Source organism: Grus americana, chromosome 4 (genome assembly GCF_028858705.1).
Source record: "Grus americana isolate bGruAme1 chromosome 4, bGruAme1.mat, whole genome shotgun sequence".
In the NCBI taxonomy this organism is placed as follows: Eukaryota; Metazoa; Chordata; class Aves; order Gruiformes; family Gruidae; genus Grus; species Grus americana.
Genome location: NC_072855.1, coordinates 42,366,007 through 42,378,680, shown reverse-complemented (window position 1 = coordinate 42,378,680; position 12,674 = coordinate 42,366,007). Strand labels below are relative to the sequence as shown.

Genomic DNA, 12,674 nt, shown 5'->3' with positions numbered 1-12,674 from the left:
TTGTAAACATGCTGTTTCTAATAAATGCAAATGTAAAACAGAATGTAGAGATTCCTTTTCTAATAAAAAGATATATCAACTAAATGTCTGTAACAAGTTACCCTAAATAGTTTCAGAATCATACTGAGAAATAGCATAGTCATACATACAGAATATGTAGTAGGATGCTTCCTTACCTTTGTAGGAGCAACGTATACAACTACTCCATCATTGCTCATTTTCAGAACTTTTTCCATGCAGTAGTATGATGCATATGTTTTTCCTGATGAAGTGGGAGCGACAATCACTGCAGACTCATTATTATCTACAGCATCGAGAAGTTCTCGCTAAGAGAAAATCAGTTACTTAGGTCAAAATGTCTTCCTATGAAGTTCTTATTGAGTAAACCAGCTCTTTCCGTGAAAACATCTCTTATTTTTGCATATAGACTTTATATAAAGATTTTAGACTACAGAAAGTTAGAGCTAACCTAGTTATTTTATGACTGTATTCTTCTCTCTTAAGCTGTTAGTGAAAAAGAAATGGAACTACCAATTATAACTTGTCCATTTCAATTATTTGGTCTCAGATACTGATACCAGAACATTCTGAGTCCAAATCCGGACATTTTCAAATTAAAAATTAAAACCTGTTAACTCAGCAGTGTATAATTTAGTTCCAAAAACTTCATTGTTTTATACAAGGCAGTATTTTCTTCCTGCATTATAACAGCTACATCAATACTGTCAAAATCTCTCTTCTGCTCCTAGCATATAGTGTTTATTAATCTGTTTTCTTCCCTATTATTGTCTTCCTGCATGCTCTATCACCTTACCTAGGTCTGTGAAAGGATGGAGGAAGTGGTACAGAAGAGGAAACAGAAATAGTACTAACACTATCTTTCTCTATCAGCACATATGCCAAGTCCAAAGTTGCTTTTCAAGCAAGTGACTGTTTTGCAGATATGAACATGCAAAGCAGCAAATTCAGCTGGCCTCCTCCATCCAATAAAAATAAAATTTCTGAGTTAGACTTACTCTGCTTTCGACAGAGGAGTTATTTCTCAACTCAAACTATGGATAATTCTTTAGGGACAAATGAGCAGAGGATGAACAGACAGAGATTATCCAAATGGGGCATTACCACCAGCAAATATGATAATAAGCAGTGAAATCCCATGGATTCCGCATTTCTTATGCTGAATTCCTTGGGCCAAGCTCTCTGTAGAATAGCTCTCAGTGTAGAAAGAATATGGAATACAGTCCAGAGTGATCTACTGAATTTGTTAAACTTGTTAAAAAATTAAATTTATTAAACACTGTTCTTGGCAACTAGTATAATATGCATTTTTACATGACAAAAGATCATTTCCATTCAGTTTATGCAAAAAGTTTGTGTCTCATTACCTGCCATGTGTCTGGTATGAAATGTTGCACTCGGGGATCTGGATCATTTCTCTCTTCTCTGAGCAAGTAATAATCCATGTATTGTAGCTGAAAGCGAGCTGGACCCACTTCAATAGCATAATTGCTTATATTCTGATCATTATTTTCTCCTGTCTATAAGGTCAAACAGAAATCCAAGTTGGTTTGAAAGCTAGCAAGAGATTAAGAAAATGCCCCATCTTTTGCTCTGTGGAAATCCGCAAGCTTTGGAAAACATCCAAGTGTAGGTGATTTCTAAATAATTTCTTGCAGAAATCTACACCATATAGCCTTATGTCAGGGTTATGCTTGTATCTCTTCAAAGGAGACTATGTTCTAAAAGTAGTGTCTTCCATAGCCTGTGGTGGTGTTGGTATTGTTTTTGTTGTCAGAAGAGCTAACAAAACTGGCTAGCAGGCAAAGCTCAGCCTCTTCAAGCTATTGCCTGCCAGAGCCTCCTCATCCTATATTTATGTCTCTTCTTCAGCCTGCCCTGACCCCTTATGTAATGAATCACAGTTGCAAAAGGAAATTCAATATAAAGACTGAGTGTGATCCCAAATTTTGTAAAGCATTGTATTTTTAAATAATGCTTGTATACCCTAAGACATACCAAATCTAATGTTCATGGACCCATCTGGTTACAACATCTGATCCTGAAAGCTGTATAGAATAGCATTACATGTGACAACATACACCAGGAAATCACATAATAATTTTGATTGTCTAGGATGTCTGGATGTCAATTAATCCAACTCACTGCCAGAGGCAGGTGCAATTAAATTAGGTCACTCAGGGCTGTGTTCAGCCAAGTTTTTACTGTCTCCAAGTATGAAGATTTTGCAACTTCGTCAATTTCTTGAAAGAAATATTTTCAGTTATTCCAGAAAATTTCAGTTATTCCTAAAATTCCCTCAACTTTGCAAAAGTAAAAATCAGAAACAAACAGCTGCAAAAACAAAAGTAGATGCAAAATGCACTGACTGATCTAGAGCCCTTCTGAGTGAGACATTAAACTTGTCAATACATCCCTTCTATCACCACAAACAGACCTTTTGAGATCCTTGGATCCTACAGTTCTACTTCCTGAAACTTAATATATTTTATTTGGGGCACCAAACACCTTTACAATGACTATGTAACCAAGAGCAAACAATCATCCTACACCAGTTGAATTCACATAGAAAAAGAGACAAACAATTCCCACTCTTCCAGGGAAGGAAATTTCTTACCAAACAATCACTTCTCCTCCCTCACCTCTTAGTCCTAATCCTCAAGGAAGGATGATAATCACTTTCCAGAAATAAGCTTCCAAAAATTCTTAACTCTACCGTGCCTGAAAAATGAGACACTGAAGTGATTGATACTGGTTTTACACTTCACTGTAATCTTCCTTCCTTTTGCTATTGACTCCATATTCTGCAGGCTGTGAGTTATATCCTCCCTCTTCTGCCTGAGAGCCACTTTAGTATCCCATCTCCCTAATAATATCCCATCTACACGCAAAGGTATCAAACTGCTCTTAACATTAAATCAGACAGTGGGCAGGTTCCTAACATGCAGAAAAGCACAAGGTCAATCCTTAGAGAAATTACTTCAGAGCCAAATTCAGTGTAGCTACTGGTGGTCTCAGCTGTGCTAGCAAGGACAAGCAATTCAATATCTGAAACTGTTTCCTTCAGAGGTGATCAGTCATACCATAGCAACAAATAGAATAATTTTCATCCACCTTTGCAGTCTCAAAGATTTCCTTATCTGAGGTAGCACCTTTGGGCCTGTTAGAGAGCAGGTGCTCATCACTTAGCTTTTAACAGTTATTTTTAACATGCAGAGTTCAGCTGATGCGATGAATTAAACAGCAGGTACCTCTGAGATGTCTAAGGCCTCAGGCAGACATAACTAGAGCAAATTAATCTTGATGCATGTTTCAAAGGGTATCTTTGCAGCCACATAAAATTCTACTTACTAAAGGGGGAGTGGCCTATTGTGCCAGCTAGCCCTCACATCAAGTAAAGAAATGTATCCATGGAACTAAAGAAGATTAATATCTGAAGCAAGAATAGACAGTTCCAAATCTTACGGCACACTACAAAATACAATACGCTCAATATAGATCTTCTACACACTAGACAATGCTTAAGAAAACACAGTTGATATTCAGCTACAGATCCAGTTGCAGTAGAATCATTACAGTCTATAAAGTTACCTGGCCAGATAGAGAGCATGCCAAATTCTCAAATCCAAGAAGTCTTAGATATCTGGTTAGCTTTTGTCGATGTGGTTTCTCCAAGAGATCTTGATATTTGTCAAGTAGGATATGAATTCTCCTCATGACATGAACAGCTTTGCTTAAATCTTTAGATTTGTTACCTGTAAAAAAAAGCCTACAGTTATTTGAGAGCTAACTGTATCATTGGAGTCTTCTGCTATTAGGTATTTTTAGAACAGACCTTATCTGTCTAACCACACCTATGACAACTTAAAAATTAATTTTATTTAAAGACAACTAAATGAAGACAACCCACATTCCTGTGACCTCTGCAAGGAGTGCCACTGAAGACCAAGCACCCAAATAATTCTATCTGCTTCTGCATGCTCAGCTATAAAAGGGAGTCATATTTCTGACATCTACACAGTAACTGAGCTCCCTCATTTCACCTTCCTGGCCCACAAAGTTGTTACTCAATCTTACTAGCAACATATTTTGCTCCAATGTTTACAGCTAAGCTCAACACCTTTAGAGCAGTGTGTCTTTGGACCCTCCTGACTGAGGGTATGGACTGAGCAAGTTAATTCTGGTGAAGCAGGAGGCCACGAACCATGCTAGCACAGATTTCATCATTCAGTTACGATCTAATTTGATTGGATACTTTCCAGCTGACTCAAAGAGTCTTGAAATTGCAGAAGGGGACCAGAGCCTGATAATATTTAAAAACACCTTTCATGCTCCTGAAACAGGGCTGTATTTACATGTCTTTACCCCAGCTGAGAATGTCCAAAGTCACTCACTCTTGGTTAAAGGGAGTGGAAGTTAAATACTGATCATGAGTTTGGCTACCATACCTTGCTCTCTACAGTGTTCCTTCCACACTTCTAAACAGGCAGACAGTGCTGTCATTTCTACGCTGAACTTCACAGATTTACTTTTAAGGGTCTTGAGAAACTTCTCCAATTTATTTATTCCAACAGTCAGATTTGCTTTTATTTCCTTTTCAGTTGGTATACATAAGGCTTTCCATTGCTCCTGTTCTTTCTGTTCTTCTTTAATTTTTAGTCGCCTGTTGTTTTCCTCTGCAATTGTTTCCGCTTTACTTTTCTACCCAATAAAATGAAGATATTTAAACAAACCATCACTGTGTGCAAGCATCACCTAAAAAAAGGTTAATCCATAAACTCAATCACAGCAGGTACATTATAGTTTTCAACTCATCTGTGTGGTGCACTGTGTTTTGGGAATTGTTTGAAATAGTACTTCACTATGAAAGAGAGATAATTTCTGAATCCAAATATGTTGCTTGAAAGAGCTTGCCTAACCTTCATTTTAAGTCAGTATAAAGCATCACAAGTAGTATAAAAAAGCACAAATGTGGAAAAATAAAATAGCAGATGTCTGAAAGTTAAATTTCAGGCTTTTATTTTATACATGGGTAACAGTAATTCTGATCATATTTAGATGCTTTTCAATAAGTTAAATAAGATTCAGAGTTCAACCTTACTTGAAGTTAAGAAAGTTATTTTACATACAGACTTTTACAGGTAATTCAACAGGCCATAATCATTAATCCATAATACAGTCTATTATGAAATATTACTCAAATTACTATTGCTCAGTATTGTCAATGAGTATGCAAGTACAGGCTACATACACTGTGATGTCTGAAAATGTTCACATAGTTGGGATTAATTGCAATACCTACAGGATCTTTCACAGAGAACGTTTCCAAATAGTGCAGGGAAATAAATAACTGAATAATGTGTTTTCCAGTATTTCTCAATAGTTTCTTAAAGTAAAATTAAATTCATGAACTCCAGTTTCCTTCACTCCACATTATAATACTGGGCATGAGCCAAAAACCTATCAGCCTTTACAGAGCTCATACTTATTAATTTTTTTTTTTTTATTTACTTGTGCCTGTTAAAATATAATCACTCATCAGTATTCCTAACTAGGAACAAAAATACTTTTTCCAATTAGCTAAATAAATTTGAAGTGCAAAGGCAATTTAAATTTCTTCACCTGAGAACTCCTAGTGCATTCAGAATACAAAACTTCAGCTGTGGGACTTACAGTGGAAATCCTTTCCTGGATAATAGAAAAAAAGATTTGGAAAGACCAACTTAAATATACTCACATGCTTTTTTTGTGTCTTTTTGACAGCAGCATTAGCATTCCGTGCCACATCCTCTTGATGTACAATAAGTTTTGAAGTGCTGTCTTCCAAAGTGCTTCCATAAAAGTGACGAAAAGTCTGTAACTTTTGTATTTTTCTTCTTTCTTTTGGATCTTTGGATTTTGCTGCAAACAAATATATGAAAAAATGCTCCAACAGAATCCCAGCCTAATCTATTTTCAAGAACAGATAGCTGCGTAATGGATAAATTTCCTAAAAATACCTCATTGACCTAAAGGTCAAAAATCACATTTTGAAAGAGGCTGGCTACTGAAACCCACTGAAATCCAACAGTACTTTGAATTATCTGAGAGACAGGCAATAGACTCAAATTCAGAATACTTTAGGCACACTTTAAAAATATTGTAATACTTAACAAGCCAGGATGCCTGGAAAGAAATTATAACTGTTTGAGCAAAATGCTTAGACTTCTCACACAGTCCATGAAAATAGGAAGGTGCCTCCCAAAGCCAATTCAGATGATCAGAAAGAGACCTCTTCCCCATGAAAACAAGACTCTGCTATCAGAACATAAATAAATATAGCTACTGGAAGAACACTTATGATAGCCAATGGAAGGTACTGAACTGAGCACATGGATACTTCCACACTCAAGCCTAGGTATTTCTCTCTGCCCTAAAATCAAAATGAGTCAGTTTCTGAGCGTGAAGATCCATCCCAGAAGATCTTTCTGGTTTTCACAAGAAAGACTGAGATGACACATGCCAGCATTCAGAGTATTCATGCAAGGCACGGGAGAGAGAAGGCCCTCTCTTCAGCTGGAGTGAACATAAACCTTCAACTCCAACATTATGGAAGGTGCTCTAGCTACTATTCCACAAGTTATGCTCTCCAAACTTCCCACTGAAATCACAGTGCACGGAAGTATGAAAAATATCATCCTGTCAGAAAGATGATTTCATATGTCAAGTGGTGCAAATACCCACTCAGGAAACAACATTTCTAAGTGACTGAATTCTGTTATACTCCTTAGAGCTATTTAAGATAATACACAATGCATAAACATAAAGCACAGGCACATCATTTTAAGTATAATTTAGCTATTGCAGTAGCTCTAGTTTGGCAAGTATTTATACAGTTGCAAATATTTTCTGAAATGAGATCTCCTTCTCCAAAACCACAATAACCTTTACAATACTGTTCTAGCCAGTATTGTAAAGGCCTTATTTTTCTTACCATCAGCATAGCACTGTACTCGCTCGTGTTCCTCAGTCAAAGGTCTGCCAGAGTGCCAGTGACAAAGCTCATCAAATTCCTTGTATTTCGTAAATGAAGTAACCACAGGATCATTGCTGAAACATACAAATGTTAAACGGAGCAGAAATTAAAAGTGGTTTCCAGCATCTCTAATGAAACATTCAAAAACCTGGGTATTTATCAAAACACAATTTTACTGTGGCAGAAAAGCAGCATAGATTTTAGTTCTGTTACAAATACAGTTTGTCAAGATAGTTTTTCACAAAGAATTACTAGCAAACAAAGTAAAACCCCATTTTTTCAGTTAGTTTCACACAGATTAATCACAGAATGCAATGTAACTACATAACTCACACACTGGCTAAAAAATACTCATTGTGCAGCACAGAACCCACTTCCACAAGTAGCAGAGCAAATGTAAAGGATAATCCCTTCTTACTTTATTTTCAATATTTTTATTTAATGTTTTTCTTTTCCTGAAATCAATTGGAGCTTTGCAATTTAGTATAAGGCCTTTCAGAAAAAATTGTACATTTAGAAAAACAGTTCCAAAAATGTAGAAGAATCAAAGACTATAATGTAAACAAATAACTGTATGAAAAAATACAGATATATTGACTCTTATCCGTTCTTGTTCTGAACTTTCTGTTAATATTTACACCAGTACACATAAATTGTGCAATTTCACCAAGTCATAGCAAAAGCACTTCTACATTTGTACAAATTGAGCATAATATAGATGTAAAGTGCAGGGGAATAGAAGATAAGCCCATATAATGTTATTATAATGAAATAAAACTCATATATGTACCTTTCTAAAACAGGTAAGTCTTTCAAAACATCGCCAGCATATTCTTCAACAAGATCAGATTTCACTAAGATTAGTCCAATGTTAGGAATTTCTTCTTTATAGTCTTTAAAGTGTAAAAAAATAATTAATATTGTTTAATTAGGAATATATCTAATTGCATATCATACTTGAAGATTCTGTCAAGTTACATTATAAATGAAATTCTATAAAGTAAAATTTGCTAGAAGTAAGCAGCAGTTCACTAGTTCCCCTTTTCCTGTTTCTTCTCAAGCATAGGAAGAAGAATGAAGCAGACATCATTATTGCTTCCAAGTAGATATTCTCATAATCCATTTTAGACACCTACGTTAACTTTTTGAATGCTACAACCCATCCCATTTCATAGGCATGTACCTTCCTGCACTGATTCTATAAAGACCACAGTCTCTTAAACATGCACTTTCAACTGCACTTACATTAGATGACTAACGATGACTTGTAACATTGCGCATCCTTCCCACGTTTGAAGTCTAGCCACAACTTCAGTCTTCAAGGTCTCCAAAGGAGATACAGAAATAGGCAACAAATGCTGTGCCAGAAGATGCCTTAATATGCCACAGATAACAAAGAAACTGTCTTTTTTGCCCAGTAGAGCCCACTTTGCTGACTTGACATCTTTGAAACCAGCTGAAGAACACTCAGTAGAATTATATTCCAGCCTTTACCAAATTTCTCTTCTAAATATTTATATAATTTGATAGGTTTAAAACAAACATTTGAAGGTTGTAACAAAACTGCTTCTCAAGAAAAGTCAGGTATCAGGCAAAAATCTCTACCTACTCTTTTCAGATGTTCAGAACAGGCTTAGTAAGTGAGGCAAGAAAACATTTTTTAACCCAACTATGCACTTCTCCAGTTATGGGCTACTAAACCGGATGATAGTGTAATTTAAGGCACTTACCGGCAAAACACATTTCTACAACCTTCAAGGACTGCAATGCAAGCTACAGTGATGGCTGGACTCTCTACCAGTAGGGCAACAATTCTATATTTCACTTAATTTGCTGCTCCCATGCCCAATACCTTCATAACCCCACATCAACATGTACAAAGATGCTCTTGAGAGACAGTCTTCCTGCAGCATAATTGTTATTTTAATTATGAGTAATTATTATGCTTTTTACTATTATTTATATTACACTAATCATAATGCTTTTTACAACACATACAATAGATTTGGGCTAGCAATCATGGAACTAAACCCAATTCCTACTAAGTCAATAACAATACTTGTGCTGTCTACAGTAGAGTCAGAATTTCACCCATAAGGCCTGGTCAGACTTATTTTGGCATCAGCTGCAAGTTTTGGTAGTGGGTTGAAAGGAAGGAGGAAAGGATCCATGAAGCATGGATTACATTTGTGATTGGGATAAAATCAGATCACTACTACTAGAACTTTTAGAGATAATAATGAAGATCATGCTTCTAACTCTCTAATTTGTTGAGTTGTTAGTACCTCTAAATAATGTCGATTCTTGTTCAAGAAATAGTTGGGAGGTCTTTCGTATCGGAAAAGCATCTCCAAAACTGTATTTCACAGCCAATTTTGTTACAGTGTTCCATAAACATTGGTATTCATTCTCTATTTCTTTCCCCAATTCCTTTTCAAACTCTAATCCTGCACAGGGAAAAAAGAAAGAAAGAAAAAAAGAAAAAGAAAGGTAGTCTAAAATTAAAAGCTTCCTCAAACAGAATCTACGTATTCAACTAGGTAGCATCAGGCACAAAGACTTCAGTCCTATCCAAGGCCTTTAGAATAGAATGTTGTACACTCACGGTTTTTAATACCCCAGGGTATTAATAACTAAATGTACTGAGAAGATTTATTTTGGAAAAACCACCAGATTTAGACTGTGGAAGTCTGCAAGCTCCACAGCTAAAGAGCTATTCTCTCACCTTTGCCTCCTGCAGGGTAGAATTGCTAATTTTCTTTTTAGTGCCCAATAATAGGTATTATTATAAAAATAAATGTTTCATATTCCTAATTTATATTTCCTTTAAAAAGTCCTCTACACTTGCTTTACAAAGCTACATACAGGACGTCTTGTGACTGGATTCATAAAGAAAAGGTTCTGGTTTACTATCAGACTCATGGCAGAGGATTTCAGGTAAACAGAATTATTCTGAAAGAACATTTCCTACAAATCTTTTTCCATACTTTCTTGCAAGTCTTAACACATCTGATGGTGTTCTTAAAGCTCCAGCTCCCAAATTCATGTATTTATAAGACAATATATGATTTTGTCTAAATCAATCTCATCTGGAATTAAAATTATCCAATGTCACAGTGACAGCAGGGGTAGAATCTAGTTTCCATTCTGACTGTGTTGCACTAAGACAAAATGAAATGAAGACAAAACTGGCTAAAAACCAAACAGTTGAGAATCCCCAGTAACAGTGACCCGGAGCTCTTACTGCCTATGCTATATCACTCTTCCTTTGCGTAAGTACAGGTGGCATATCAGAGATATGACATGGTAAAGTATTCTGAATGAGTACTGGTGAAAGACACTTTCATATCTGATTTTCTAGACTTGGCTATAGAAAAAAGTTACCCTATTATTCCACAAAATGTATCCATTATTATATGGGTAATTAGATAATTGTGCTCATTTCTGCTTGTACAAGCAGTTTCATTCTCATTTTGTAGCTTAAGATTGGAAATGTAAGAAAGAAAACTGTTAAATGAAGATAAATACCTTTAGTGTATTCGACCTCATAGTAATGTGCAAGATTTATGAGCAGTGAATCATCATTTAAGTCTGGCAGGTAAGTTAAATCCAGTTTCCAATCATTTGTATCACTTAGCTGTGTCAGAGCAAAATGCGTACACAACTGTTGCTGTTAAATAAAGCAAACAATTAATTCTTATGGAGCACCTTTTCACGCGGAGGGATCAAAGCATCTCCAAAGCAAGGTTAACTACCACACATTTTATTGACATGAAAAACAACACACTGTTACTTAACTTCTCTGTGATGAGGAAACTGTCTTCACTGTTCTCCTTCACTGTAATAACCAACTTTAAACAATAAAAAGTCCTGCCATCAGACTTCCCATACTGGATGAAACCAAAATGTCCATCTAGCCCAGTACCATAACAAACACTGGCTAACTGGAGATGTCTAAGAAGAGGTCAAGTATAGAAATATTGCCCCAAACATTCTCCTAGCTCCACTGATTAGTGGCTCACAAGATTCCTGAACCAGGTAAGGTTTGTTTCCAGCAGGTATATTACATTCTTTGATCTCATCAGATGACTAGAGTAGCATATAAAGGAAAATGAAAACTGAAATGATAATTGCACCTGATGCCAGGGGAAGTAAGACAGTGCTATACATACCATTTTTATTAATGGTAAAACTTGCTGAGTCCAGAAGAAGTTCATGATCCTAATCTGAGCTCTCTGTGCAAGAGGCATATGAAGAAGAAAAGCCACTGTAAGACATTGCATTCTGCAGAGGTCTGCTGCTGCTTCTGGAGACAGGGGTTTACTTCTTCCCTGTTGAGAGATGACAGATAAAAAGTTAACCACACCCTTCAGTAAAATAATTGTGTTCACCTCTACTTAATTCAGTGGTTTGCACTTTGTTATTTAAACAATTTGTACATTGTAATTACTTGTGGATCACTCACTTCAAAATGAATGTTCTTGTAGTACTGGTGGATGTAGATCAGTTATAATGTAAAATAATCTGAAAAGAATATGATTATGAAAATCAAGACAAAACTTAAAACCAATTGTCAGTGTGTCTGGCTAGAAGTGTTACTATTTTAGGAGGTAAAGTTAATATCTAGATATAAGTCTATGCTCTTTTCTCAACTGCACAGCAAAAGTCTGTACAGAAATCCAGCTATGCTAACTACTCATAGCTATCCTGTAGTCCACTGAATAGGTGTGTCAAAATATTACTGATATATTGCATCTGTGTTAACTTGATGAAAATAAAGCTTGTAGTATGGTCACAAAAATGATGTCACAACTGTATCTAGAAAGAAACCTTTTTTCTGAAATGCCTTGCTAACTTGAGGAAAAGCTAGTATGTGACTGAATGTTAGGAAAAAAAAATAATGAATGCGACTGTCTTCTAAGGTAAAAATTCTTATGGAATTAATTGTTCCTAAAGTAAAACTTCCCCCAGGAATAGCCTCAGCAGCAGGGGGCATGGAACTGCCCACAGACAGACCATGCTCCTTTGGAAAAGCTGTGGCCACAGTAATTACCTGAACCAGACCACTTACAGAGTGCAGCTGGGCCTCTCTTCAGCTTGGGATCTAGGACAACCATCTCTCCTGTTAGCAAAATGTTGATGGTCACTGTGCTGAAAAAATATTAAAAAAATTCTTACTCTTGCTGATTGCTCTGTCTTTGCTCCCATGGAAGTATTTGCACTGTCCAGCATGTTGCTATATATTTTTAATCCCACGGCACAAGCAAGGACACAGACCACACGCCGGATGTCAGATCCTTCAGGCCACAGTTGTTTCAACAGACAGACAGTCTGGTGAACCTGTAGTCATAACATTATGAATAGCACAAATGACCGCTAAAATTAAAATTACAAAAAAAAGCACAAGTCTTATCCTTTACAGAGTTCCATCAGAGAAGGGAAAAAAGATATGAAAACTATAGAAGAAAAAGGGGACACAATCATTAGTAAAAATAGCTTTTTTGTCACGTCCCTGAGGGCACCAACAGCCCAGACTGTCCCTGTCCAACCCCAGGGCCCCATTTCAGCTCATCAGCACCGTCAGTCCCTGCCTCAGTGATGCTGCAGCAGTGCCAGTCTCCAGCTCCCCATAGCACAGCAG

General features: G+C 36.4%; 1 protein-coding gene across 9 annotated transcripts in view; it reads right to left on the bottom strand.

Annotated features, from left to right (window-relative positions):
* The window catches only part of DDX60 (DExD/H-box helicase 60), a 51,707-nt gene that overhangs the window by 27,704 nt on the left and 11,329 nt on the right, over positions 1-12,674 (bottom strand). For all 9 annotated transcript variants that reach the window (XR_008576950.1, XR_008576952.1, XR_008576951.1 and 6 more), the window contains 11 exons: positions 12,212-12,373; positions 11,206-11,364; positions 10,562-10,703; positions 9,319-9,480; positions 7,824-7,926; positions 6,992-7,107; positions 5,756-5,919; positions 4,467-4,719; positions 3,610-3,773; positions 1,386-1,538; positions 177-326 (listed from right to left, as the gene is read on the bottom strand). Coding sequence is in view for 6 of the 9 variants with exons in the window: in XM_054824605.1 (XP_054680580.1) it covers positions 177-326; positions 1,386-1,538; positions 3,610-3,773; positions 4,467-4,719; positions 5,756-5,919; positions 6,992-7,107; positions 7,824-7,926; positions 9,319-9,480; positions 10,562-10,703; positions 11,206-11,364; positions 12,212-12,373 (1,728 nt within the window). In the remaining 3 variants the exon portion in view is untranslated. The remainder of the gene's footprint in view (positions 1-176; positions 327-1,385; positions 1,539-3,609; positions 3,774-4,466; positions 4,720-5,755; positions 5,920-6,991; positions 7,108-7,823; positions 7,927-9,318; positions 9,481-10,561; positions 10,704-11,205; positions 11,365-12,211; positions 12,374-12,674) is intronic.